Genomic DNA, 25,536 nt, shown 5'->3' on the forward strand with positions numbered 1-25,536 from the left:
CACCAAAATATACCAATAAGATATAAACTGTGAATTAGTGAGCTTTAATAAGGGATTTTATTACCTAGCAAAAGGTGAAGCTAGCTGCTTCCCAATGCTTTCAGTCTTTATGCTAAGCTAAGCCCACCAGCTCCTGGTTGTTGCTTCATATGTACCTTACAGACATGAAAGCGGTACTGACTGATGATATTGACCTTCTCATCCAACTCTCAGCAAAAAAGGAAACAAGCATATTCCCCCAAATTGCAAACTATTCCTTTAATGGGGTGGTAGGTAGGCTCAGTTCAACACCACTGAGCGCCCCAGACAAAAATCAGTATGACACTAGACAAAGTCTCACTACCACAAACTTGTGGAGGAAAATGTACTTCAGCTGTGAATAATATGTAGTTGTCATGTATTCTATATTGCTACAAATTATTATTGTGCTCACTTCTTTGTTCATATGCCCACTGCCTGGTACTCTCTTTCAATACTAGTACTCTCTCAGGAGGTATTTATAGCTTTTCCCTGATATACAGTACCTTGATCTTCATTTGAAGCTGAGCCATTAATCCCTGCGGAAGTCCTCCCCCATGCCTCTTGTCATACTGATGAAATCCAGAACTCTACTCTAACCACACTGATGTACTGTCTCCCTACCTTATACCTATGCTTTGCCTGTATATTGTGCAAGGAAAAAGTCTGTGTCTGCACTGTACTACAGTATGTGTGGCTTCCCTCTGCTGCAACATAAACAATTCTTTATGGTCTTCCTCCGACTATGATTTTACATTACTACAACAAACTATGGCTATTACCAGGAAAATCAATATCCACAAAACTTACCATAATACAGAATTTTACCTGTTGTGTAGGTGAGGCTGCAGTTCACCACGCTGCATCTGCTGCTGGCACTCTGCATAGTTGGGGCACATCACAGTCAGCTTGTCCAGCAGGTTCCTGACCAGCAGGCTGGAGGGACGGCACTGGTGTAACTGCAACTGCTGCCGGTCCACAGGGCAAAAGTCCTGCTCTTTTAAAAAGTTGCTCAAGCAATGAAAACAGTACGTGTGGCCACAAGGGGTGTCCATAGGTCTGAGCAGTGGCTGCAGACAGATGTGGCAAACCAGCTCATCGTCCACCTCATCCTGGTACTCGTACAGGTGGCTGTCCTGGCCCTCGTGCTGCTGGCCACACTCTTTACATATCCGTGCCCACGACAAAGCCACAGTGCTGCTGCTGCTGCTGCTGGTTCTTTTTTAGCCATTGGCTGAGAGAGCTCAGTCCAAAACTCTGGGAAAGACCTTTGTCCTCTTATCTCCTTATACACTCTGTTTGGTATATTTAACAAGGGAGGGAATGCCCAAAGCTGAATCCATTCAAGTAGTGAAAGTGGAACAATGATCCACAGACAACAATGTTATCTCCGTGTCTTCATTTTGAACTTCTGTTGAGAGAGAAAAACACAATAAGATCTGCTGCAAAAAGTGGACTTTTCACACTGGCCAGCACCACAGGAAATGACAAATCCAGAGAGCAGCAGCAACATGGCAGCGAGCCACAGCTGCTTCCTCTCAGAGGGCTTCCTCAGGGACAAAAGGAATTCTCATCTCAGCTTAAAGTCAGCGTGCGCACACAGAAAAGGCTAAACTCTGTGAAATGAGGTGAGAGAAAACGGACTAAAACCCCTGTTAATGGAAAAGAACAAAGGCTTGGCGCTACACGAGAGTAGGAATTTTGATTTAACTGGCTAAAAACTGCACTCGATTGGCAGGGGTCTCCATCCTTAACCTGCTTTAATTCCTACTCATATGGAGAGTGCTGATTACAAACACATTCTTTGGAGAAACCTTTGGCTACATACTCCACATATAAACATACAGAAAAAGGTGGCATTTAAAGAATCCCACTACATACACCGAGTTAGATCTTATAAAATTGACCTTGTAAGATTTCAGACGACTTGGCATTTGAAGTGGCACAGAAATGCAAAAAGCATCAGCGCTTCCACCCTAAGATCCATGTCTTTGTCCTAAATATAGGAACGAGTTAAAACAAGTTCCTTTTGAACATTACCACAAATAAATATGGAGAAAAAAAAGCCACCACAATGAACTGTGATCTCCAGTTTCCTTCCCTTTGTGACGCCGGTCCAGATTTCAGGCACAAAACGAATGCTTTATCTTCAGTGTTGTTACCATGGAGCGACTCACCCAAGACGATATCCATGTTGTCAAGCGCCCAGTAGCCTCTGCACGCAAACTCGAGACTCTAACCGAGCAGCTGCCCGAAGCATGAATGAAACCAGACCCCTGCCTCTCCAGCAGCACCCCGTCACAGTAATGTCTGTGTACACACATATTTGTGTGCATGAGCATAGATGTGTATGAGCTCCCACTGCACGGGTGTGAGGAATGCCTAGGGGAATTGGTATAACCAGGCAGAGTGAGGGAAAGGAGAAGGGTTCCTTCTGCTTCTGTCAGTGCCAGTGTGTGTGTGTGTGTGTGTGTGTGTGTGTGTGTGTTCATGGGGTTGGGAGCTCAGACTGCTGATGCTGCACTACCACAGGTAAAGTACTCTCAGTAGATGAATGATTGCAAACGCCCAAGCCTAATAGCAAATATGTATGCACACTTCTTTCCACACACATGCACCCTGGTTGAGGTCACACAGGCCTTCTTTCTCTCTTTGTATAAGTGATACCTAAACCCTGTAATGGATAGGGGTCATGAATCCTGTAGCACAGGGAGAGAAGCACAGTAACAACCAGGCTGAATGTGAAGCAATGCATAAACAATACAATACACTAATGAAGTCCAACAGGCACTTTTCCATTGCATTATTCCTAATGTGTATTATTTGCTTTGTGATCAAGTGACATGCACGAGCTGGGAGTCAGAGATAGCCACAGACAGCACTCACGGGGTCTCACTGAGGATGCAGCACATTTTCACTGAAAGAGTCCAGGTCAGGATGGAAAACATGTAACCTTGTGTTCATTACGTCTGAAGGTGGCACAGTGGTGCATCACTATGTTTCTCAAGGACACAGCATGAAATCAATAAAGGCACTTGTCTTTCTTGGGATACACCATGTTAAATGCTAGAGCAAATGGAAAAAAATTATTGTATTGTATTGGCGATTGATTTTTTTACTCATGAAGCAATTTATCAAACTTTGCTGCTCTTCTCTGTTTGATCACTGTAAACAAAATTTTGTGTTGTGATCAGAGAGAACAGGTCATATCGACTTTGATATTTCTCATTACTTTCTGACATTGCACATGAAATACTGTCTGGACCAACAAGAGCTGAAGAACTTAGTCAGCTGATTTTCAAGAAAAAAAAAAGGTAAACATTCCTTAGTTGCAGTATACCACTTGTCACTATTTTCAGCTTTTAACAGTTGTTAAATCAATATAAATGTAATATATTTAGGTATCGGACTTTTAGTCAGACAAAACCAGCAGTCTGAATGGAATTTTTGTATACTGTGTTGTGTGTATTTGAATATGTTGTACATATGTCTTAGTTGCAGCTCTAAACTGATTATATTTGGACTTTGGGATGTTTGTATTACTTTCTGAATAGACGATTAACAAATTCAACTGTTTCAAAACCTTATCCCAATCACATGCCTTGTAATTATGTGCCAACCTGAGCTTTAGAGGGAAATGTTTGGGTCCTCCAGTCTCCCAGAGGATGACCTGTGGTGGCGTTCCCTCAAAACTCAGCAGAATCACTCATGTATCAACATGATGGTTGATATGAGTGAGTCACATATGCTGTCCCACCCTCAGTGAACACAGGTGAGACCATGTCAGACAATTAATTAGTCCAGTCCATGAGACAGGAGTTGTGTCATGTCTGCCTCATCATTACACCACTGTCTGGTATTAGCAACAGAAATTATACATAGGTATTACAGTTTATGGCTGCAATGATTACACATTGCTTATCATTATCAAGAGTAAATTTAAAGTACAATTTGTTTTGTAATTGAACATTTAGTAACTGCTATAGCAATAACATGCAGAGTGCCCTGCTGTACATAAAATGAATAATATTTGCACTGCATAACTACATACAGGGAACACATCCCCCCTAAGTGTTTTCCACTCCATCTTCTGACAGGTGTGTACAAGCAAACTCGCATGATTCTCAGCCTCACCACAGACTTGTTGGTACTATGTGGTAGCAGTCTCGCCTTCAAAATACCATGACTTCCAAGCTTATATTCATGTGGTTTCTGAACCTCACAATGCACAGCTGCTCACCTGCACATATCAAACACCACCCCTTTTTTTTGTTTACTCAAAAGGTGGCCACTGCATTTCATAAAGGGCTGAAGGTGATGTAGCCTAATTCTCTCCCTGCTCATTTTCTTCATATTTCTACTCCACATTTCATACATAATATACTTTTTACTTCACTACATTTACATGACAGCTATAATTACTTTACAGATTGGAGCCATTTTGCATAATTAGTACTTTTCATATTTTAGACACTTTTGCTGTCAATAATTTTGTAGGTTTAATCAAGTGATGTGTTGAAAGCTTGTAATAGATTAGGCTATTTTTTGCTATTGTGGCATCTTATCTACGTTTACTCAATTAAAAGATCTGGGTAATTCTAACCTACCTGTGGTGTGTTGTAACCGGGACCATAAATAACTCACTGTCCCCCCTCGTGGGCCCATGGCTGTTGGTTTGGTCCTAATCACTACACCTCTGTGACAGACCCAGATGGCAAAGGGTGGGGGGGTAATAAAGGTTAGGCTCCATAGGAACAAGCCAGATCGAGGGTATCACGGTTAAAACAACAGCTAGAGTCCGAGCAGGACATGATTTCACCTCCGGCACATGACCTGCTCACAGCGCCCGCTGCTGCACACCTTCACCACGTAAGCTCGCTTTTATGCCAGTGGGCGCAAATATGCCCTAAAACATTTCTATCTTACCATAAAACACGGCCGTGCTACGCCCCTTAATGTCTGAAATAGCGTTCTTTAGTCTGTGTTTAAAGACTTTAAAGAACGGCCGGCCGAACTTTTCCAAGTCGAAGACCGAAACTCGTCTTACCTGTATGGAGGTCGTTTTCCGGAAGCAGCTAACCTGTCACAGGCGAAAATAAAGCGAGTTCGGTGTAAACCAGGAAGAAGAGCGAATTAAAACCGCCAAACGCTGCCCAGCGTCTACACCACCGATACGTCCCGTCATTTTAACCGCATTGCTGTGGTTGAATTATCGCAGCCCGCTGTCCCAGCTGGAGTTCTACCTACAGGCGGAAGCTGGGCGTCTTTCCCAGTTTCGAGCAAACGTACTGATAAACCAAAAGACGTTCAGGAAGAGGTGCAGGCAGGTGGACGCGCTGCACACAGGAGGCACTTTATAGCTACCGTAACTTAGCCCTAATACTGTGGCGTGTTTTTCGTTCAATAAATCAGTGGTGAAGGATAATTTACTTAGAGCTACATGTAAGTAGAAAACGTAAGCTCAGGAAAAAGGCAGTGGTGGAATGTACCCAAGCACTTTTACTCAAGAACTGTGGAATAATAGGTGTTTGTACTTTACTTGAGTATTTCCATTTTCATGGCCACATTAACCTCAGAGGGGACCCCAGGGCATATAATTGCTTTGTGGCCCCTGTTGACCCCAGTGTCTCATTATGTCCCTACACACCTAGAAAACAACTACAGCAGAAATGATTACCTGATCAATCAATTAACAAATTTTAATTGGCATCAATATTGATAACTGGCTGATAGTTTGAGTTCCCTTTCAATCAAAGATGCCAAAAATTCAGTGGTATCAGCTTCTCAAATGTGAATATTTGCTAAGAAAACTCAGCATCTTATCTTGCCACTGTTGGTAAGACAAAACTATTTGAATATTCATTTGGGCTTCATGGAATAAATGTGGCCATTTTGTCTATTTTTTGTTATTTTATCGACGAAAGTAATTGATAGGTGTATCCAGATTTGCCTGTGTACAAATGTCCAGTGTCTGTCTGTATCTGTCTTATCACGGCAGCTGTTAGGGTGATGCTGACCAGGAAAATATAAGCCTTGTAACAGTGCTAGTTAAAAGGACTGTGACATGTAAGCACACGGTGTAAAGCACCATACCCCCTGCAGAATGGAAGGGAAGTCTCTCTGCCATAAAACCTCTCTGTGAAAGCCTGTTTCCCCCAGGATTTATAGCTGTGGTAGGAAACCTCAGTACATTAGCAACATTTAACAATTGGGAATACAGATTGGTCTGTATTTCCTGAGAAATCCAGAGAGCAAGACTACTTATCTCCTCAGTATAAATTATGGGCTAAGTTAAGTTTAATGAGACCCACTTTCTTGCCTTGTCTTGAATCAAAAGTTAGTGGAGAATTTCATTAGCTGTCAGAAATGAAAACAATTACCTAAAATAAAAAATGTTATCTTTACAACAAAATAAGTTTGAATGTCAAATCAGACAAAGACTTAAGGAAAATGTAAAACACTCAGACATTCTGGCACCTTTTGTTCAACCACAAAAATGTGCATAGACCTAAAAAATCCAGAGAACTGTAACGCCAAACAAATCTCATAACCATGCTTATATTTCATGGTGACACTTCTCACTGCCAGAGTTCGATGTATTTTGCCAAGTTATATTATAAATGAACTAATAAACATTTGGACAGAGGTCTGAAGGCAGCCTCTAATGATGATTAGCACTGATGAGAAAGAGTGACACAATGTGTTGATCGTATCTTAGTTACTCTTAGAAATTGTTGGTTACATATACAGTAAAATAGGTATACTACAGATTCAGAGTTGTTTTGTTGTTGGTTGATTGATCACACATGAAAAAGAATGAGTTTCTGATTTGGATGAAGAATTTGAAACCATCATTTATCATGTCGTAATCTGAATTTCCAATCACTATTTGCTGACTAAATATATTTTACATAGAAATCATTGTGTGTGTGTGTAACTGCTGATTACTTTGCTTGTTTTTTGGCAGATTGAATTGCACAGCACTGAATTTGTTTGGTTTATGATGGGAAACGTGGAAATGGATTGAAGAGACAGACAAGATAAACACTGGCCTAACAATAAGGTTTATTTCTCTCGCGTGCACACACACACACACACACACACACACAAAACTCTGTATTTGAGCTTTGGGACCTACAGACAAGAAAGAAGCAGTTTGTCTTTCCTGGGATCAGTAAACATCCTCAACACAAACAAGTTCCTCTGGAGTGAGAGAGGAGAAACTCACACCGTCAGGGCAGCTGCACTGTCACTCCATCGCAGCCTTTGATGTCCTTCAGAGAGAGCTGATAATGAAGGCCCCTTACATCTTAATTCTTTTAACTGGAGTGTGGATGTAGCAGGTTGCTGACACTTTGTCGTCACTGTTGGTTTGATGTGACCTGAGGACAAATTTGAAAGAAGCCTCATTTTAATGTTGTGCAGAAAATGTTTGTTATAATAAAAAAAAATGGGGCAGAGCTCAGTGGTTTTATCTAAAAATAACCTCACAAAAGTTTCTGACTCACTAAAAATTGAAATTTTTAAAACTGGTTGCAAAAGTGTACTTTCATGATAAACAAAGACAAATTCCTAAAACAGCTGGCCATTTTCAGCTGCAGACTGATGCACATCTGTTGCTCTGCTGAGGATTTACTGTAGCAGGCTGGTGTGTGTTGGATTGACTGAAAAGGAACTACAACGTCCACATTCAGTGTGATGAAGAAATGTCTCAGCCAGCGCGATAATTGGATTCATTTATGTATTTTTAATAGTTTCTAGAAAGCAGTGACAATATATGGCACAGAGGACTTTGGCTGCACAGACAAAGATGGTCCTTATATGGATTTTATTGACATTTTTTAGAGTAGAGAATATCATTAACCTTGCCCATTTTCTTTCAGGTACTGCGTCTTAACAATGTTTTGTAAAAGAGAGGCTACAGACAAGTGCATGTTTCTGCTCTTTTGTTTTTAGCTGTTGCTAAGGGGAAGCCAATGACACTTGCAGCAGCTTGCATGCAAACTCCCCCGTGGCCACTCCAGACAGGAAAATCCCTCCTCCTTCTTGCCCTGGATGAGACAGCGAAGCGTTTGGTTCAGGCCACAGCTCGCACTGCCACCCCAGGCCCTGTCTGGCCACTGCACGACAACTTTTAATTGGTGACTCACGAGACAAAACCCAGCAGAGCACACTGTGACAGTCAAGTTTCTTTTCAGTGGACTGACAGTTATTTGTGGATTTTGAATTTATTGTCTGATTATAGATCTGCAGCACCATAAAACTGTTTTGTTTATTTCATATTATATTATTAGCCAGAAATGAGCTGGTCACTTAACTTTATGAGAAATTGAGGCATTATCAAAAAACTTAAATGCTATTATGGGGTGAAATACTGAAGACAATATGCTTATATGTGTTTATGTCTTTTCACTTTTCCCTGTGTAAATATGCTTTCAAGGACTTGCTTGTTTGTACCTGCTGTGTCATTCTGCTCGTCCACCCAGCATGACACCCTGTATCCCAGGATCAGCCCCTCTGAGATCAAAAGACCTTGTTGATTCTTATCAGATAATATTCTTGTCCACCTCCCCTCCCCTTTGAGTCCAGTGTCCTCACACTGTTGACCTGAACCATGCACACTGTTCCTTTTGGCCCCTTGGTCTTTCCTCCTCTTATCACCATGATGGTCAGGCCTTGATAAGGCAGGTCCAGCCTCAGGACAGAGGTCCACTTTTCTAAACCTCCACAGCTGCTTAACTTGGACACTCAGCTCCGTTTGTGTGGTAGCGTGGTTTACATGCTCGCAAAATGTACAAGTGGTATATTTTGCACTGTGCAAATTATTTTAATCATAAATGTGTGATGACTTACAATTTAACGGTCTACCGTGTCAGTACCATGTCAGTTTCACTTGATCATTTTTAATGATACAGGTTTGGTTTCATGAATATGTGAATTTGATTTAGGATTACACCTGATTATTATCTTTGTCCAAAGAGGTCAGACTTTCTCCAGCACAGCTACATCTGTAACACTGACATGTGGCAGCAGCACATCTGTCTCTGTGCTACATATATTTATGAGTATACTGGCTAGACAGAGTCAGGGAAGACTGGTGTCCAAAGTCACGACCCTGCCCTGACCTGGATGAAGGAAATGGTCACACTGCTTGAGACAAAGCAAGGCAAAGGAGAGTCTGAGGGGCTGACTGGTCAGCCTCGAACAATGGTTCCGTACTCTAAGACCATGGGCCACACAAAGGCCAGAGGAACCCCCTCCTTCCCTCTCCCACGTTGCAATAGAGCTGGCATTTCACACTGGCCTGTGAACAACCATTCAATCAAACTACTGTTTAACCTGACCCCTGGCCTACACAAAAATCAAGATGAGTCTGGCGGGATATATTTAGGTAACTGACCTCACTGACCTTACTTCAAGCCAGCAGCTAGACAGTCCTCAAACCCTGTCTTTCAGGTAAATGTACTAAGTTAGCGTTATAATAATTTGATCTCAAAATGCAAGACGTATCTGATTGCGTAATTACTGCTCCAAAATTCTGCAAATATCCTTTAAAAACATGTAATCAATAGGCCACCCAATAAATAATGTGTCTTGTGATGGGTGTAAGGAGCAGTAGCTCCCTGGGGAACATGCTACACCACCAGACCATTCGTCTGGGTCGACTGCCCCTCGAGCTAGAGGCTGAGAGAAGCAACCACATGACTCTCTGTCTCTCCTCAATGGACTGCTCCTCCTTGCTACCTGTACATGGATCAGACCAAGGTGTGGAGGCTGCATATCAAACAGACTGGGGCCTTTGATGTGGATGGAAACACAAACACTGATTTGAGCAGAGTCCTAACAGCTTATTTGTTCCCTTTAGTCATTCATTGAGCTGCTTGTTGAATGTGTATGTCTTCAAAGGGCTGCTGCATGCACTGGTGGTACAGTAGCCAAGGAGACCCTGAGAGTGCCCTGGCCTAGTGGGCTGTGGAAAGGCCATCTGGCTTCCTCTTCCTTAGATTTGATATTGATTTATTGGCTGTACATAGAAAGATAAGGGGACACCAGCTGCCAGACTGGCCTCCTGTTCATCTACATCCTGACTAAATTTGAAAGGTTTTTACAAAAGATTTTTGCGCAAATTCCAATTTGAATTGTCTTTAAAAATGACAAATATATGTTCTTTTAATCCCCAATGCTATTTAGAAAAAAGCTACAAAATATGCGAAACCCCCTTGAAACAGATGGAAATTAGTGTAATATTAATCTCACATTACAATAGATCAATACTTTGGAATTATTAAACAAATTAACTCCACACCTTGATCACAGGTTTTACACTTTATATATTGTATTTCAGCACACTTGCAGGTCTGCAGGCCTGAGATAACTGTGATCCTTCCCTGTAATGAGGTGCCAAATTGCATTTATTATTCCTAACAAACCTTAACAGCCTTTCACAGTTTAACCCATCACAGAGACCATTAATGTAAAATTAGGCTCCTATGCATAACAAGTCTATCATTCCTCTTAAGTGGGGTGGGGAGTTTGACCTGGGCCTTGTTGATAGAGGTGTCAACATGGTGCCACGGTGAGTTGTACTTATGCCTGATTTTTCTCACTAATACACCCCCACCCTTAAAAAAAAGGCACACTCACATACACACAGACTTTGATAATGAGGTGAGAATTTTATTGCAGCAGTCTGTGAGCCTGGCACCAGTCTGTGAGGATGACAGCCGCTCAGGCCTCTCTGGTATCAGGCGCCCTCTGTTGACTGAACTCACTCCAGATACACAGATACCGCTCTCTTGCGTCCTCCAGTAACGCACTTCAAAGTGGGAGATCAAGGGTTGACTTGCGCATGACATCCAGAGAATGACAATGTCTCAGCCAGCCTACACCTACTGCTACGTGCCAGTCCCAGAGACACAAAGGCACGCAGGGTGCTCCCGCACTACTTTGTTGCATGTAGGAAGTGTTCATTCAGGAAGGGGCTATACATACAGGAAGAAGACAGTGGTCTATACAAATACTGGTGAGCAGAGGGAGGACAGCAGAGGAGACAGAATGGCAACAGATTCTTGGTGATTGCTGAAGCATTAATTGATAAGATACAACACAAGTCCATGTCACACCACTTATCTTTAAAGAAACCTATCCCATTATCTTGGGTATTACAAGTTACACATAACAGTGAGATCAAAGAATTTACAAAGTGGGTTCTTTAAAAAAATGCATCTGTAGTACCCCAGTTCTTTTATCGGACAGATCTGAATAACGAAGGAGTCCGTGTTTCTTCATTTTAGTGCTGATTTATTTTAAACCACAAGTAAAATTACAAAACACAACCCAGGTGGCTTCCCCTTCCAGGCATCCCTATGCAGGCTGCTGGAAAAAAAAGGAAAAACCCTGGAAACACAGAGCCTAATACATTTATAAGTTTTGGGCTAGCTCCTTACACAGATTAAGTCAGTGCACAGACTCCATCTCTTATCTAGTGCTCCAGCTGCATGGAGCCACTAGTCATAACAAAATGAGGAATTTCAATGTGTGTGTGTGTTGTCACGTGGTGCTTAGGTAAGGCATTCATTCAGACATAATATTCTAACACAAGATTTAATACAAGAAAACAATTGGTGTCATGATTCACTTTTCAGAATCAACCTTCTATCTGTCAACCTTGAAACAGAGCAGACTAGAGCAGACTTTGAATCTTACTAAACTGCATTACTAATACATTTAATTCAACACATTAATGTCTAATAATTATCTGACTGATTTACTAATATATAACACATCCCTACTGTGGCATTCTTCAGTTTGAAATATTAAATACTCTAGCTCCTTTTTCCACACTGATCCAGTCTCAGAAATGTACTGACACAATTCAAATACCCCTGAACTTTAAAACAGCATCATAGTTCCTGGATAGCTAGTATAAATTATAACTGCAATGTCTGCACATCTCAGAGCTGTAATAAGCTCTGCAACCACCTTCACCACATCAAAATTGGTTCTCAGAGGTGAAAGCCAGTTTCCCATTCACACACAGAGACACACACCCCCACAGTAGGCAGCTGGGGGACTTCTTGTGATCAGGCTGTCATTTCCTCTGGTTGGTTCTGTTATTCCAGAAAGCCTTTGTGAAGGAGCCAAGTGGTCCATCCACAGACAGAAGGTGACCTCCTCGCATGCATCTGAGGTTGTCAGCCCAGCAGGGGAGGAAGGTGCTCCTGGCAGGGCAAGACAAGGAGAAAACAAACACGGTACTGGAACAAAACAGTGACAACACATGCCTGCTGATAAACACAGTTATACAGTAAATTAATCCATACTTAACCTCTTGGTTGGATGAAAGAAAAAAGATTTAGCTGACTGCTACAGGAATGTGTTGACAACTTCACTGCACATGTTGGCACAAGATCATTGAGGGTCCGCATAGAAAGGACAGCTTGAATAAAAACAACTAAATGTCAAGCACTCTGGTATGACTATAACATCGTATATTAGTTGTTTGAAATCAATTCTCATTACAGAGGCAAGAATATCACTTAAAACACATTTTGAGTACATTAAAGTACTGGTAGATTTGTGATTAAGTGTTATCCTCATCAACTTGTTAAAGTGCAAGAACACAGAATAGCTTGCAGTTAGGCTCTTATGCAGATGTTTGGTAGAATCTATACTAGTAAACATAATGATATATTTACACTTACTGGTCATTTTCACTCAACAGATACTGCTTTAAGAAACCATAAAGAGAGGTCAGCATTTATAATTCTAAAAAGAGATAACAGTGAATCCTTCACTGTGCATTAAACTAAGATCTGTAGTGTCCACACTGCTCACTTTTATATTTTTTGTTTGAACAAAACCAATCTTACTTCTGTGTCAGTAATACTTACAGCTCATTACACTCCAGTTGCCATGAAATCAAATCAAAAAGTTGGACTGCTGTGCCAAAAGTGGTTCCCAAGTGCAGGGGCCTGAGAGTATGGGGTTATCTGAACATGAGGAATAATTTAATTTAACTACTTTGCTGGTTATTATTTACTGAAGAAGCACATACGAGTGACTGCACATGTCTGAGTGTATTGGAGTAAAAATATTTTTCTTTTAATATGTATAATCCTACAAATTTGAAACACTTATGTACTAGTGCTGAAAACCTTTAATAGAAAAAAAAGATTGAATTAAACCAAATCATATTCTAAAGTTAGGTGCTGTGACCCACTAATGATCTTCTGACTTGACTTAAATGCTAAAGGTTTTGGGACCCTGTGGAGTCATAGTACTGCTACTATTAGCATGAGGTCAAATTTGTCTGAGATTAATAATCTTTAACATAGGATAAGCATACAGTCTGAATTAAATAGAAAACATGCCTGAATGCCACCTATTCCGCTGAAGATTTAAATTATAATTATACATTTGTAAGCTATAAATTCCAACTTAATCAGCTATTTGAAAGTTGTAGTAGATATTTTAAAATTCATTTCTTCTGTACTTTTGTATTTGTGTCCTACTGTCCTAAGGTACATGAATACTGACAATTTATGCCACTTTATGCAAATACTTAATGATGATATCCACTTCATTGGACGCACGTTTAACTGTAACTTTCTGCTTATACAAAATCAAAATCTGAGAAATATAATACTGTTCCTCAGATTTGACTAGATATCACTATATTGTTTTTACCTGCAAGAGCCTTACTCTATAGAAGGTGTGGGATGTTCCTGAGGTGCTTGACATACCTGAGATTCCATCAACCATCTTGCATGTTGGGGTTTTATCTGGACAGACTCTTGCCATTAAGTGGCTTACTATAGTGTTTTCAAGAGCTGTCCACTGTATTGACTGGTGTGCAGCTACACTATCCATATGAAAATGGCTTTTTAATAACTGTGTTCACTACATGTCAAAAATTAGGATCTTACTTATAGCCAGTTTTCTTTGTTGTGACTCTATTTATTAACAATCTATGATATTAAAACAGCTGAAACTGGCTCCTTCTTGTCCTGCACACTGTCAAAATGCTGCTTGCTTGTACAGGACCTACTATTAGCCCATATATTATAAACTAACACGGTGGAAGGACCATTCTGTTTATCTGCTTTACTTTTGAACACTTATGTTGCTGTTAATACCTTTCTTTTACCCTAGTATTTTTATGTTTATGTTGTACTGACACTATTTAACTAAAGGGGTAAGAATACCTCCACAACTGTTTGACATGGTTTTAAAACTAGGTCAAAGAGCGCCCTCTAGTGTACATTATTATCAGTCCAACTCTTGTCAGAGTGACGTAAATTCACACGTCATCGCTGGGAAGGACAGGAGTTGGAGACCTATGTTTAGATGTCTAATCTAGATAAACAGGGCCTTTCCTGTTGCTCAGATAAATTGAATTATCATCGGACCTGGACACTTTAGCGTCAGGCCAAACAGCGATGGCCTTAGTTAAAAAAGACAACAGGCTGACCAGTTCTCAAAGCTTTGTGTGCGTCGGTTTTGCGGGTTTTTTCAGTAAAACCGTTACGTCGCCTTTAGAGGTGGTAAAAATCAAAAGCCAGGTGGGTACTTTTCACTGCAAAAGTGGTTTCTGGAAAGGTTTTGTTCTCATATACCAGAATGAGGGACTTAGAGGATTTTGGAAAGGAAACTTTGCCTCTTGTTTCCGGTAAGTAAAGTTGAATCAAAGTTTGGGCCAAATCGTTTTTCTCACAATGTATCTACAAAATGACACCTCGTGGATTTTTGCATTTGCAGATTTGTGCAGTGTTTATGCTAAATCAGCCTGTTAGCCAACTTGGTCAGTTGATGTTGATTTAGCGTTAATGTGGCGAACAGTTTAAAACAATAGATAGCATAGCTTAAAATCGGTAGGCATAAAACGTCTTCATGTTAGCTGTTTAATGTTTAACATGATAAAATATCAAAAGGGCTTGTTAAACAAGTCAGCTTTATTTTCATCCGTGTTGCTAAACGCTTACTTCCTGTTTTATTCACGGAAGCGAGCCTTCTATTGTCAGCCAATCAGACGGCTGGATTTGCTCAGTCGATTTGCTCAGGCGATACAGCTGAAACCATTAGACAGCCAAAAGAAATTTACTATTTTATTTAAGGCAAATAACAGTTATCAGTCACTGCTGATTAGTCTACAGTTTATTTACTTGATATATCAGTTCAGATGCTGTGTTTTGTCTGAACAACAGTCCAACACCAGACTGAAGAAAAGCAGAAAATCCTCACAATTTAGAAGTGGAGACTGGAAAGTGTGGAATTTGATTAATCATTTTTCAAAATAGGTGTTGTTTTTTTCTATTGCTTGACTTATCAATAGGCTAATCTTTTTTAATTTTAATTAAAGACTAATATGTTGGGGCTTTTTTTTTTAAAGCAAAAATGTCAAAAATTTTCTTAGGGGTGATTATTTACTTATTAAAGAATAATCTCCTTAAGCTTCTGAGGATTCCCTCCAAAACAAAAATGAAATGTATGTCTTCTGTGATAGTAAACTAATCTTTTCTTTATCTCTGAAAGTAAATTAGAAATTTTTGTGTTTGGACTGTTGGTCTGAATATGACAGCTTTGGTTTTGAGCACTTGTTGTGATAAACTATTGTTTTTAACTCATTCATAGTGCATGTTTAATTTAGACTTCCAACAAACCATTTGTCTCAAATAATTTAGTCTGTAAAACATCAAAATATGTCTTTTTTTTCATGATAAACAGTTAAATAGCCCAAAGATATTGAGGTCACTAACATAGAAAACAAGAAAATATTCATGTTTGAGAAACTGACTTTTTAAAAAGAAAAACTATATTTATCAATCATTAAAATAGTTGGTGATTATTATTTTTGTGTATTGACCAATCATGTAATTGACAGATTGTTACAGCTTTAGTTTAGTTGCAGTTAGGACCATGGCTTGAGGGGGAAAAGTCAATAGTCATACTCAACATGAGAGGAAGTTCTGCCTGCAAGGCTGCACTCTAGGCACACAATTGCAGTACATCTGTGGGGTTACTACAGGGTAAAACATGCTACAATGCCTATGGCTGATAATAAACATGCATGGTGTGACAACAGTAATACAAAGCACAGTCATAAATACAGTTTCTACTGTCTATGGACTGTAGTGAATCTACTACAGTCAGTGTGCCTCCACTCACATTTCAGGACACATATGCATGTAAACACGGTCACCCCACTCTGACAGTGCAAACCACTGTCCTGTTTTGTACACTGTGTTCCTGGAAAAGAAGGCCCTTTCTACACCTTTGTCACACACATGCCCCGAATTGTTTATCTGCTTGATAATAAGTGTTTGATAATAACAGGTGAGGGATTTAATGTTTATTAATTAGCTCCCATAGAACAGAACACAATGTGATACATGTAAAAACTAATCAGCAAGGTAGTTATAAATACAATGAATTAGGGCTGCACCTAATTATTTTTTTTATTGACTATTTATCCATAATTTTTGGTGGGTTAAGTTATGAATTATCTTGGCTAAAATTGAAAATATCTTCAATGCCCATCACATTTTTCCAGAACCAAAAGTGACATCTCACAATTTGTTGTTCTGTTCAACCAGCATTGTCACACTTTCAGTTTGGGGCTGAAATGTTTAGTTGATTAATAGATCAACCAACTGACAGAAAATTAATGGTCAGTTCTGACAATTGATTAATAGCTTAAGTCTTGTATCATGGACAAATTCAAAATATTCTGATTCTCAAATGTTCTGACGTATTTTCTCAAATTTCTGTTATAAATTTAATAGTTTGGGGTTTTGGAAATTGTGCTTGGCATTTTTCACAAATTGTTGACATCTCTATGACTAAACAGTGAATCACACATTATCAAATATCACTGTCAGATTAAGCAATAATGAGGATAAGAGTTTGTTTCAGCCCTAATTCAGTTGATATCAAACAGAAGATTCTCACATTTGAGAAGCTGAATTCAAGAAGTGTTAGGCTTTGTTTGCTTCACAAATTATTTTGCTTAGTAAAAATTGATTTTGTTTATTGACTAATCAAGTGATTGTCTGTTAAAATGAACCAAAAAAAAAATCACAGAGAGGAATTGCTAACGACCTGTCAAGTGATTTAGTCAAAATACAATGACATATGTGAGAACCAATTACTTGATTAGTGTAAGACCTAACTGAAGTGTTATTAATGATGACTTCTTCTGTGTGCAGGATCGTTCACCTTCACATGGATGAACTGGGTTTCATCTCTCGGTGGAGAGCCATATTTGCCGGTGGACTGGCTGGTGTTGCTGCTGCCCTGGTCACATATCCTCTGGAGGTGGTGGAGACCAGGCTCGTCATTCAGAACTGCAGACAGCCCACGTACATCGGCGTAGTTCACACTCTCACAAAGATTTACAGGAATGAAGGGCTCCTAACTCTCTACAGAGGCTTTTCCCTCACTGTCTTGGGTGTGTGTATGCATATTCATACAAATAAATTCATTTCCTGTGGCTGGTGTTAGATATCAGACCTTAATGCTCCATGTGGTTCTGGTGGTCTAGTGATTAAAATATCCACACATTATTAAAGGCATTTTGTTTCTCATCATGGGAGTTTTTGTCTACAGTCTTCCCAACATTTGCTACTCACATTTCATCAATAGTGCATCAGACTGTACCTTCTGTTGTATTTCATGTGTTTATAGGTGCATTTCCCTTTTCTGTTGGATGCTATGCAGTCTACATGAGCTTGGACAAGCTGTGGCAGGAGCCTCCTTTTCGCTTCACCCCCCTGCAGAACTTCATTAATGGCTGCCTTGCAGCAGGAGTGGCTCAAACCCTCTCGTACCCTTTTGAAACAGTGAAAAGGAAGATGCAGGTAAGTTGGTAGAACATCTGTTCTGCATGTGGGCTATGATTTTTAGGAGAAGTGAAGCAGTTTGATTAGAGGAAAAAAGCTAAAACAAATGAATAGATATCAAAGTTTGACATAGGTGCATGGGTTAATCAGTCAACTAATAGTCATTAGACTCTTGGTTAACTAACATCTTGGTAATTAGTTGTTTTTATAATCTTTTAAAGAAGATTTCTAGGGTTTTCTCTACTGTAATCACCTGCACAGGGGTGGTACTGGAAATAGTTTGACAAATCTTTCCTTTAAATAAACTGATCCTCTTTAAATGTATCTATCTCTATCATTTTTTCTTACATACACCAGTTAGAAAAGAACTAACACAAGTGTACAATATAGTAGGTCCTGTATACTGGCTGCATTACTACTTGTAGTCCATAAGGGGGCAGTGTGGGTTTACCTAAATGCAGGCTGGCCACACACGGTCACTCAGAAATGTTTATGAATATTGGAAGGTGTTAAATTTTTTAATCAGATAAGTATCACTAGGATTTCAGTGTCAGGACTATTTCTTTATGTCAGCTGACATACCAGTCTGCTCTGTTCCCTTTAAATCAAGTCTGACATGCGTTCTGCGTGTTAAGAAGGACACACAGGGAACAATGGCACTGTAAAGGACAGAATACTACATCCGGTTTTATCAGCCTATTATTAGCTATCACATGGTTCAGTGGTAGCTGGGAATGTGAATGTGTCCTGGGTCTGCAGGAGCTATGGATAAGTTCTCTAAAGATAGTCAGTAGCTATCAGACAGCAAACAAGCTGAAAGTTGTTTTCCAGCTTATCACAACTATGACACTGTACAATAGAGAATAATATTAATTATCTATTTAAGTTTGGCCTTCAGCTCTAGTTTCTAGCCTATAGTTAAATATTAAGGCAGCAAATAGATGATGAAGCCTAGGGTAATGATTTAAGCTACAGTAGGTATTGTTGGACTCACTGGCTAGTTTGACATTTCCTCTTCAAATGAAGCGGCTTGAACTTTCACATTCCTTTTTAGCTGCATGTTCCCTTTGGGAGGTTTGAAATTTATAAAGATGCATTTCCTCTCTCACATGAGTCAGGCTTTAGGGTCGCAGTGTGGTTCCCACACAAGTACAGGACAGTTTCACACTGACAGACTTGAGCTTTTTAAAAAAATACTTTTATCATATTAGCATATTTATACAGTATATCTCTTCATAAAGTGTCAAGGCTTAATACCACATTTGCAATTTTTGTTGTTGTTTTATAATTACTACGATAAGATAGGCACCCCAGTGACAGGTATCTTACAGTTGTTCAAGCACCAACTGATCACGGATCTGGAATCTTACACCAAATAATGACTTCAGAGTCACTTTTCATTTACTGCACTACTTCAAAGGCAAAAGACTGCTGAGAAATATGATTAACTAAATTACATCACAAACAAAAATCCATGATGTTCTGTCTGGTGATGACTTCAGTGACACTTTGTGACACCTTCCTGACTCATTTTCACTCCTCTCTCAGGCGCAGAGTGGCCAGCTTCCCCATTTTGGTGGAGTTGACGTCCATTTCAATGGAATGACTGACTGTTTCCTACAGGTGGTTAGAAACAAGGGTGTCCTCTCGCTGTGGAATGGCCTTACCGCCAACACCATTAAAGTACAGTTTATTTATAGATTTGTAATGACTTGTTGTTATCTCAGGCTTTGTCTTTCATATGGATCAGTCACAAGTAACAGGAACAGAAGTAACTGCATGTGCTTAGGAACATGAGTATCTTTATGACGGTGAAAGGATTGTAACTTATGGCCTATGTATAAGCAGGAGTGGCATGGAAAGCAATGTTTATTGTTTAATTTATAGCATGAACAAGGTGAGCAAAGTCTGTCTCTGGAGCAGCATGTGCCACTCTCCTGTTTCAGTTGCATATGTCATCATAGTTGTGTGTTGTTTTACCTCAGCTGTTTATACCAAAATATCAGTTTGAATGAAAACAAGGTTCATTCAAACGCAATAAGCTTTTTAAATACCTAAGCCAAGATCACAGCCTTTCAGTCGAATGATTGAGGTCATTGATTTAAAAGTGTTGGAATTGCAGTGAAATACACTCACCTTTGTCTCTCAACCTCTTGCTTTGTAGATTGTTCCCTACTTTGGCCTTCTTTACACATGCTTTGAGATGTGTAAACAAGTTTGCCTTTACCGCAACGGGTACATTGTCTCACCTCTGAGCTACAAGCTCACACCAGGGGTCGACCAGAGCCTCAGGCCCTCGGAGCTGGAGGAGATGAAGCGCTACCGGAGAAACAGGAACTTTGGGCCGGGGGAGTCGTCTTTTGGGAACCGCTGGTGAAGTTTCATGACAAGATGTGAAAAATATTGACTGACCACACTTGAACAGCAAAACGAGTTACTTGCTATGCTGAAATATTTCAGAATGTTTGAAATGCACTACACTGCCAAAAGTATTCACTCACCCATCCATTGAATTCAGGTGTTCCAACCACTTCCATGGTTACAGGTGTATATAATCAAACACCTAGGCATGCAGACCGCCTCTACAAACATTTGTGAAAGAATGGGTCACTCTCAAGAGCTCAGTGAACTCCAGCATGGTACCGTGATAGGATGCCACCTGTGCAATAAGTCCAGTCGTGACATTTCCTCGCTACTAAATCTTCCACAGTCAACTGTTAGTGATGTAATAACAAAGTGGAAGTGATTGGGAATGACAGCAACTCAGCCATGAAGTGGTAGGCCATGTAAAATCACAGAGCCAGGTCAGCGGATGCTGAGACACATAGCGCACACAGGTCACCAACTTTCTCCAGAGTCAGTAGCTACAGGCCTCCAAACTTCATGTGGCCTTCAGATTAGCTCAAGAACAGTGTGTAGAGAGCTTCATGGAATTGGGTTCCATGGTCGAGCAGCTGCATCCAAGCCTTACATCACCAAGTGCAATGCAAAGCATCGGATGCAGTGGTGTAAAGCACGCCACCACTGGACTCTAGAGCGGTGGAGACGTGTTCTCTGGAGTGACGAATCGCTTTTCTGTCTGGCAATCCCATGGACAAGTCTGGGTTTGGCGGTTGCCAGGAGAACGATACTTGTCTGAATGCATTGTGCCAAGTGTAAAGTTTGGTGGAGGGGGGATTATGATGTGGCGTTGCTTTCCAGGGGTTGGGCTTGGCCCCTTAGTTCCAGTGAAAGGAACTCTTAATCCATCAGCATACCAAGACATTTTGGACAATTTCATGATCCCAGCTTTGTGGGAACAGTTTGGGGATGGCCCGTTCCTGTTCCAACATGACTGTGCACCAGTGCACAAAGCAAGGTCCATAAAGACATGGATGAGTGGGTTTGATATGGAAGAACTTGACTGGCCTGCACAGAGTCCTGACCTCAACCTGATAGAACACCTTTGGGATGAATTAGAGCGGAGACTGTGATCCAGGCCTTCTCGTCCAACATCAGTGTCTAACCTCACAAATGCGCTTCTGGAAGAATGGTCAAAAATTACCATTAACATACTCGTAACTGCAACGGGTGGGCCAATATCATATTAAACCCCATGGATTAAGAATCAGTCGTTAGTCAAGTTCATTTGCATGTGAAGGCAGGCGAGCGAATACTTTTGGCAGTATAGTGTATGTCTTCATAAAAGCACATAATATTTACACATTGTCCTGTCAGCAAGAGTCTAACTCTTTCAGGACATTGTAACTCTTTCAGGACATTGTTATATCTGAGAATATTGTGTTTTTATCATTTCTTCAGTCACCTACAGTAGTGCTTAACCAAATATTATGTGCCTCGGGCATTAACTGTTTTGGGGCTTCTTTCACTTATTGTTGCATTAACATCAAAAAGTGCCATAGTTCATTCACATAGGAGATAAATTCTCTTTTTACTTTATAGATTAAAAGTTACTAAAGTGGACTTTAGTAAAAATGCATTTCAAAGTCTGTAATCTAATAGTGCAACCTGTTTCAGGTGGTGCAAAGTAACTATCTAGTATCTGCTGATGTTTTGTACAAGTACAATATTAAGGTGCTTGTACATTACTTGAGTATTTAAAACAGTTTTTTTGCTATTTTACAGAGAAACAACTACATCAGACAACTTTATTTACTAGTTACTTTTTAGATTCAGATCAATACTAAATATAGTCAACAAATAAATCATGATGCATTCTTACATAGTAAGAACAGACTTTATTGATTACAGGAGTAATTCACCAATGCACAGCAAAGTCATTACAATTAGCTTCACCTTTTCCAGCTGCAACATTAAAATGAAGAACAGATTAACGAAACAGTCATTATAATCAAATAATATAAATATTATTCTGAAATGGGCCTTTCAGTACTTTTAAGGATGTTTTTGATGCTAATTCTATTGTACTTTTATTTAAGTAAAAGTTTGAATGCAGGACTCTATGCTGTTGTATTCATATTTTTACTTAAGTAAATGATCTGAGAACTTCTTTGACCACTGCTTGTTTCTGATCATGTTATGTCTAGTGCCATATTACGAAAACAGGAATAACATGCATTTGTTAAGATGTTGATCACGCCAACCTTGTATTAAGTTAATAAGAATGGATAAAATGGTCACAACATTTCAAAGGCTGGCTCAGTTTGCTGACACAGGTTTAGCCTGGAATCAGTCAGCTGATTGAATCATGTCCTCCTGCTCCATACTGTGGAAAAAGGAGTACAGTCAAAGGACATTAACAGATAGAATGACCTTTAGCCACCGTAGTGCTTAGGCCTCACCTGCTTCAAACTGATATTTGACACGACCTTGAGCCAATAAACTTAATTTACCAACACATAGGTATCCCCTGTCTACTGCTGCGATGTGAATCAATAAGAATAACCGATCAACTTTAGTTAAAGCGGTTAAACTTTGCTTCTTGTTGGAGAGATAACGCCTTGGGCTGCTGAGAATTACTTGAGTGACGAGGGAGAGGACCAAATCAGAATCCAAGGATACCGCGTAGCCCCACCCACCAACCTCAGCAGACCAATGAGAAACGAGCATCGAAGTTCACGTTTTTTCTCGCGTTCAGTCTGCTTAAATCCCCTCACCTCTACGTTGGATTCGGCCATTTCAATTGCACCGGCAAACAACAGCGAACAAGTAGCGGGACGCGAGTGAAAACACCGGAATATGACTGAACAAGCTATTTCCTTCGCCAAGGACTTCTTGGCTGGTGGTGTTGCCGCTGCCATCTCCAAAACAGCTGTAGCCCCCATCGAAAGAGTCAAGCTTCTCCTCCAGGCGAGTGGTATTATGTGATTTGTAAGCATCAAAAAATGTAATGACACTTCAGTTAATTATAGCTTGTAATTATATGCTTTTTTGTGCATTTCTCCAGGACAAAACTGGTGATGTTAAATAGCAATAGTTTTTGCTGTTCTTTTAAAACCCGAGGGGAGGACGGTGGCTATATAAAAATGTAGCTAACGAGATTTTATGATAATGTAAAGATTTCTGCCAGCAGAAACTGGAGTCTAAAAATATGAAATCAGCGCAGCTCTGTCTGAGATGGTGCAGGCACATATGAGAAATGAGCATTATCTAGGCGTATCAGACGTGTTACGTAATACACCGGGCAGCATGCGGCAGTCCTCCCATTCAAACAACTTATAAAATCTAGACATGAGCATCTACTGTGTATGTGGTGTTCAGAAGTGCTCATTTTCCATGACAGGCCTTTAGTTTGTCTTGACAATGATCCGCCAAGGTCACAGCAAGGTTTGCGCCATGGCTGTACACTGCTGCATTGGGCCTGCATTGGGCCTGCATAGGCTCGGTGGCAGCAGCAGCAGCAGGAGGCGGGGCTGTGAAATGTTGAATGGACGTCATAAAGAGTTGTACCAGCACAGTGTCTGACACGTGAGAATCATAGGAATTTATGCCCTCAGCAGCTTTACAAGTTATTCAATTATTAATGAAAGAATAATGATCACATTAAACTGTACTAAATTAAATCATACAAGGTTAACAGGTTAAAGGTAGATGGTCATTCATGCTCATGTTTGGCAGAATGAAGAAACAGGCTGTCAAACCTGATCTGCTGTTTCTCGTTTGATTGTCACTAATGCACTGTGGTATCTCTGATTTAATTACAGGTACAACATGCAAGCCAGCAGATTGCAGTTGACAAGCAGTACAAGGGCATCATTGACTGCGTTGTCCGTATACCTAAAGAGCAGGGCTTCATCTCGTTCTGGAGAGGAAATCTGGCCAACGTCATCAGATACTTCCCTACTCAGGCCCTCAACTTTGCTTTCAAGGACAAGTACAAGAAGGTTTTCCTTGACGGCGTAGACAAGCGCACACAGTTCTGGAGATACTTTGCTGGCAACCTGGCATCTGGTGGCGCTGCTGGAGCCACATCTCTGTGTTTTGTCTACCCTCTCGACTTTGCCAGAACGCGTCTGGCTGCTGATGTTGGCAAAGCTGGAGCTGAGCGTCAATTCAGCGGCCTGGGAAACTGCTTGGTGAAGATCACCAAATCTGATGGCATCAGGGGTCTGTACCAAGGCTTCAATGTATCAGTACAGGGTATTATCATCTACAGGGCTGCTTACTTTGGCGTCTATGACACAGCAAAGGGTAAGTTTTCATTATCAAGCATTGCAAGGCTTGTTGTCTCCTTACTCAGAGGATTTTCTGCCCTTGAGACTTGAGTTAAAGCTCTTGATTGACATTTCTCATACAGGCATGCTCCCAGATCCCAAGAACGCACACATTATTGTCAGCTGGATGATTGCTCAGACTGTGACTGCAGTTGCTGGGTTTGCGTCCTACCCCTTCGACACTGTCCGTCGTCGTATGATGATGCAGTCTGGACGCAAAGGAGGTAATAAAGATAAATCAAATTACAACTTTGTTTTTTTGCACCTGTGTTAGAATAAAGGTGTAATTCTGTCTTTCCCCTCAGCTGACATCATGTACACCGGCACCATTGACTGCTGGAGGAAGATTGCACGTGATGAGGGCGGCAGGGCCTTCTTCAAAGGAGCATGGTCTAACGTGCTCCGAGGCATGGGTGGCGCCTTTGTGCTCGTCTTATATGACGAGTTTAAGAAAATCATCTAAACTGTTTTTGTATGTCCACTGTTCATGTTGTGAAACTTAACTGTAACATATCTTGTACATTTGGAAGGACTTGTACACCGTGCTGTATTTATAGGGACCAACTAGTATTTTCTGCTAGTTGTACCATGCTTTTTGTTTTGTCCATCACTAGAATGTCATTCCTTGAACACAGGACCCTTACTGGAAAAAGATAAATAAAGGCAACCTCCTGAGTGAATTTCCTGCCTGATTTTGAAATATAACACCACATATTTAGGATAACATTCATGTGTAGCCACGTGTCCTGGCAGCATGTCATTACTATTGCATTGCTTCAGGAAGCCATTTGGCAGCCTCTCGTGTGGCATGTAATCCTAGAGCTGGAGAGGTCTCCCGGTCATAGTAGGGAGCGAGCCAAAATCAGCTGTGAAAGTTGACTTGCTGATAATATTTCAACTATGGCATGCTTGCAGAAAACTTAACACCTTTTGCTTGTTAAGCTTTACTAGTGTATTATGCCTATATTGATATCTCAGCATAACATTTGCACAACTGCTTTCCT

General features: G+C 40.5%; 3 protein-coding genes and 1 long non-coding RNA gene across 7 annotated transcripts in view; 3 read left to right on the plus strand and 1 right to left on the minus strand.

Annotated features, from left to right (window-relative positions):
* lnx2b (ligand of numb-protein X 2b) overlaps positions 1–1,232 on the minus strand; it is a gene marked incomplete at its 5' end in the record, with an annotated part of 12,427 nt that extends 11,195 nt beyond the window's left edge. The window contains one exon of the mRNA XM_020591444.1: positions 847–1,232. Within this exon, the coding sequence (XP_020447100.1) occupies positions 847–1,232 (386 nt within the window). The remainder of the gene's footprint in view (positions 1–846) is intronic.
* Positions 1,233–4,631: 3,399 nt separating this feature from the next.
* On the plus strand, positions 4,632–8,786 carry LOC109956889 (uncharacterized). Its single transcript, XR_002274478.1, has 3 exons — positions 4,632–4,887; positions 6,986–7,081; positions 7,975–8,786. It is a non-coding gene; the product is annotated as an uncharacterized LOC109956889 (long non-coding RNA).
* Positions 8,787–12,200: 3,414 nt separating this feature from the next.
* On the plus strand, positions 12,201–20,413 carry slc25a43 (solute carrier family 25 member 43). 4 transcript variants are annotated; one of them, XM_020590724.1, is made up of 5 exons: positions 12,201–12,272; positions 17,226–17,467; positions 17,704–17,876; positions 19,407–19,541; positions 20,023–20,413. In XM_020590724.1, the coding sequence occupies exons 2-5, from the start codon at positions 17,242–17,244 to the stop codon at positions 20,233–20,235; spliced, it is 747 nt and encodes a 248-aa protein (XP_020446380.1). In that variant the 5' UTR covers positions 12,201–12,272; positions 17,226–17,241; the 3' UTR covers positions 20,236–20,413. The 4 variants fall into 4 exon arrangements, with proteins under 4 accessions (XP_020446380.1, XP_020446371.1, XP_020446392.1 ...); XM_020590715.1 differs by lacking the exon at positions 12,201–12,272 and adding an exon at positions 14,522–14,582; XM_020590736.1 differs by lacking the exon at positions 12,201–12,272 and adding an exon at positions 14,522–14,582 and having other exon boundaries at positions 19,407–19,481.
* Positions 20,414–22,951: 2,538 nt separating this feature from the next.
* On the plus strand, positions 22,952–25,212 carry slc25a5 (solute carrier family 25 member 5). Its single transcript, XM_020595973.1, has 4 exons — positions 22,952–23,168; positions 24,023–24,509; positions 24,616–24,756; positions 24,838–25,212. The coding sequence occupies exons 1-4, from the start codon at positions 23,058–23,060 to the stop codon at positions 24,993–24,995; spliced, it is 897 nt and encodes a 298-aa protein (XP_020451629.1). The 5' UTR covers positions 22,952–23,057; the 3' UTR covers positions 24,996–25,212.
* Positions 25,213–25,536: the final 324 nt, after the last annotated feature.

Source organism: Monopterus albus, unplaced genomic scaffold, assembly GCF_001952655.1.
Source record: "Monopterus albus unplaced genomic scaffold, M_albus_1.0 scaffold2.1, whole genome shotgun sequence".
NCBI lineage: Eukaryota > Metazoa > Chordata > Actinopteri > Synbranchiformes > Synbranchidae > Monopterus > Monopterus albus.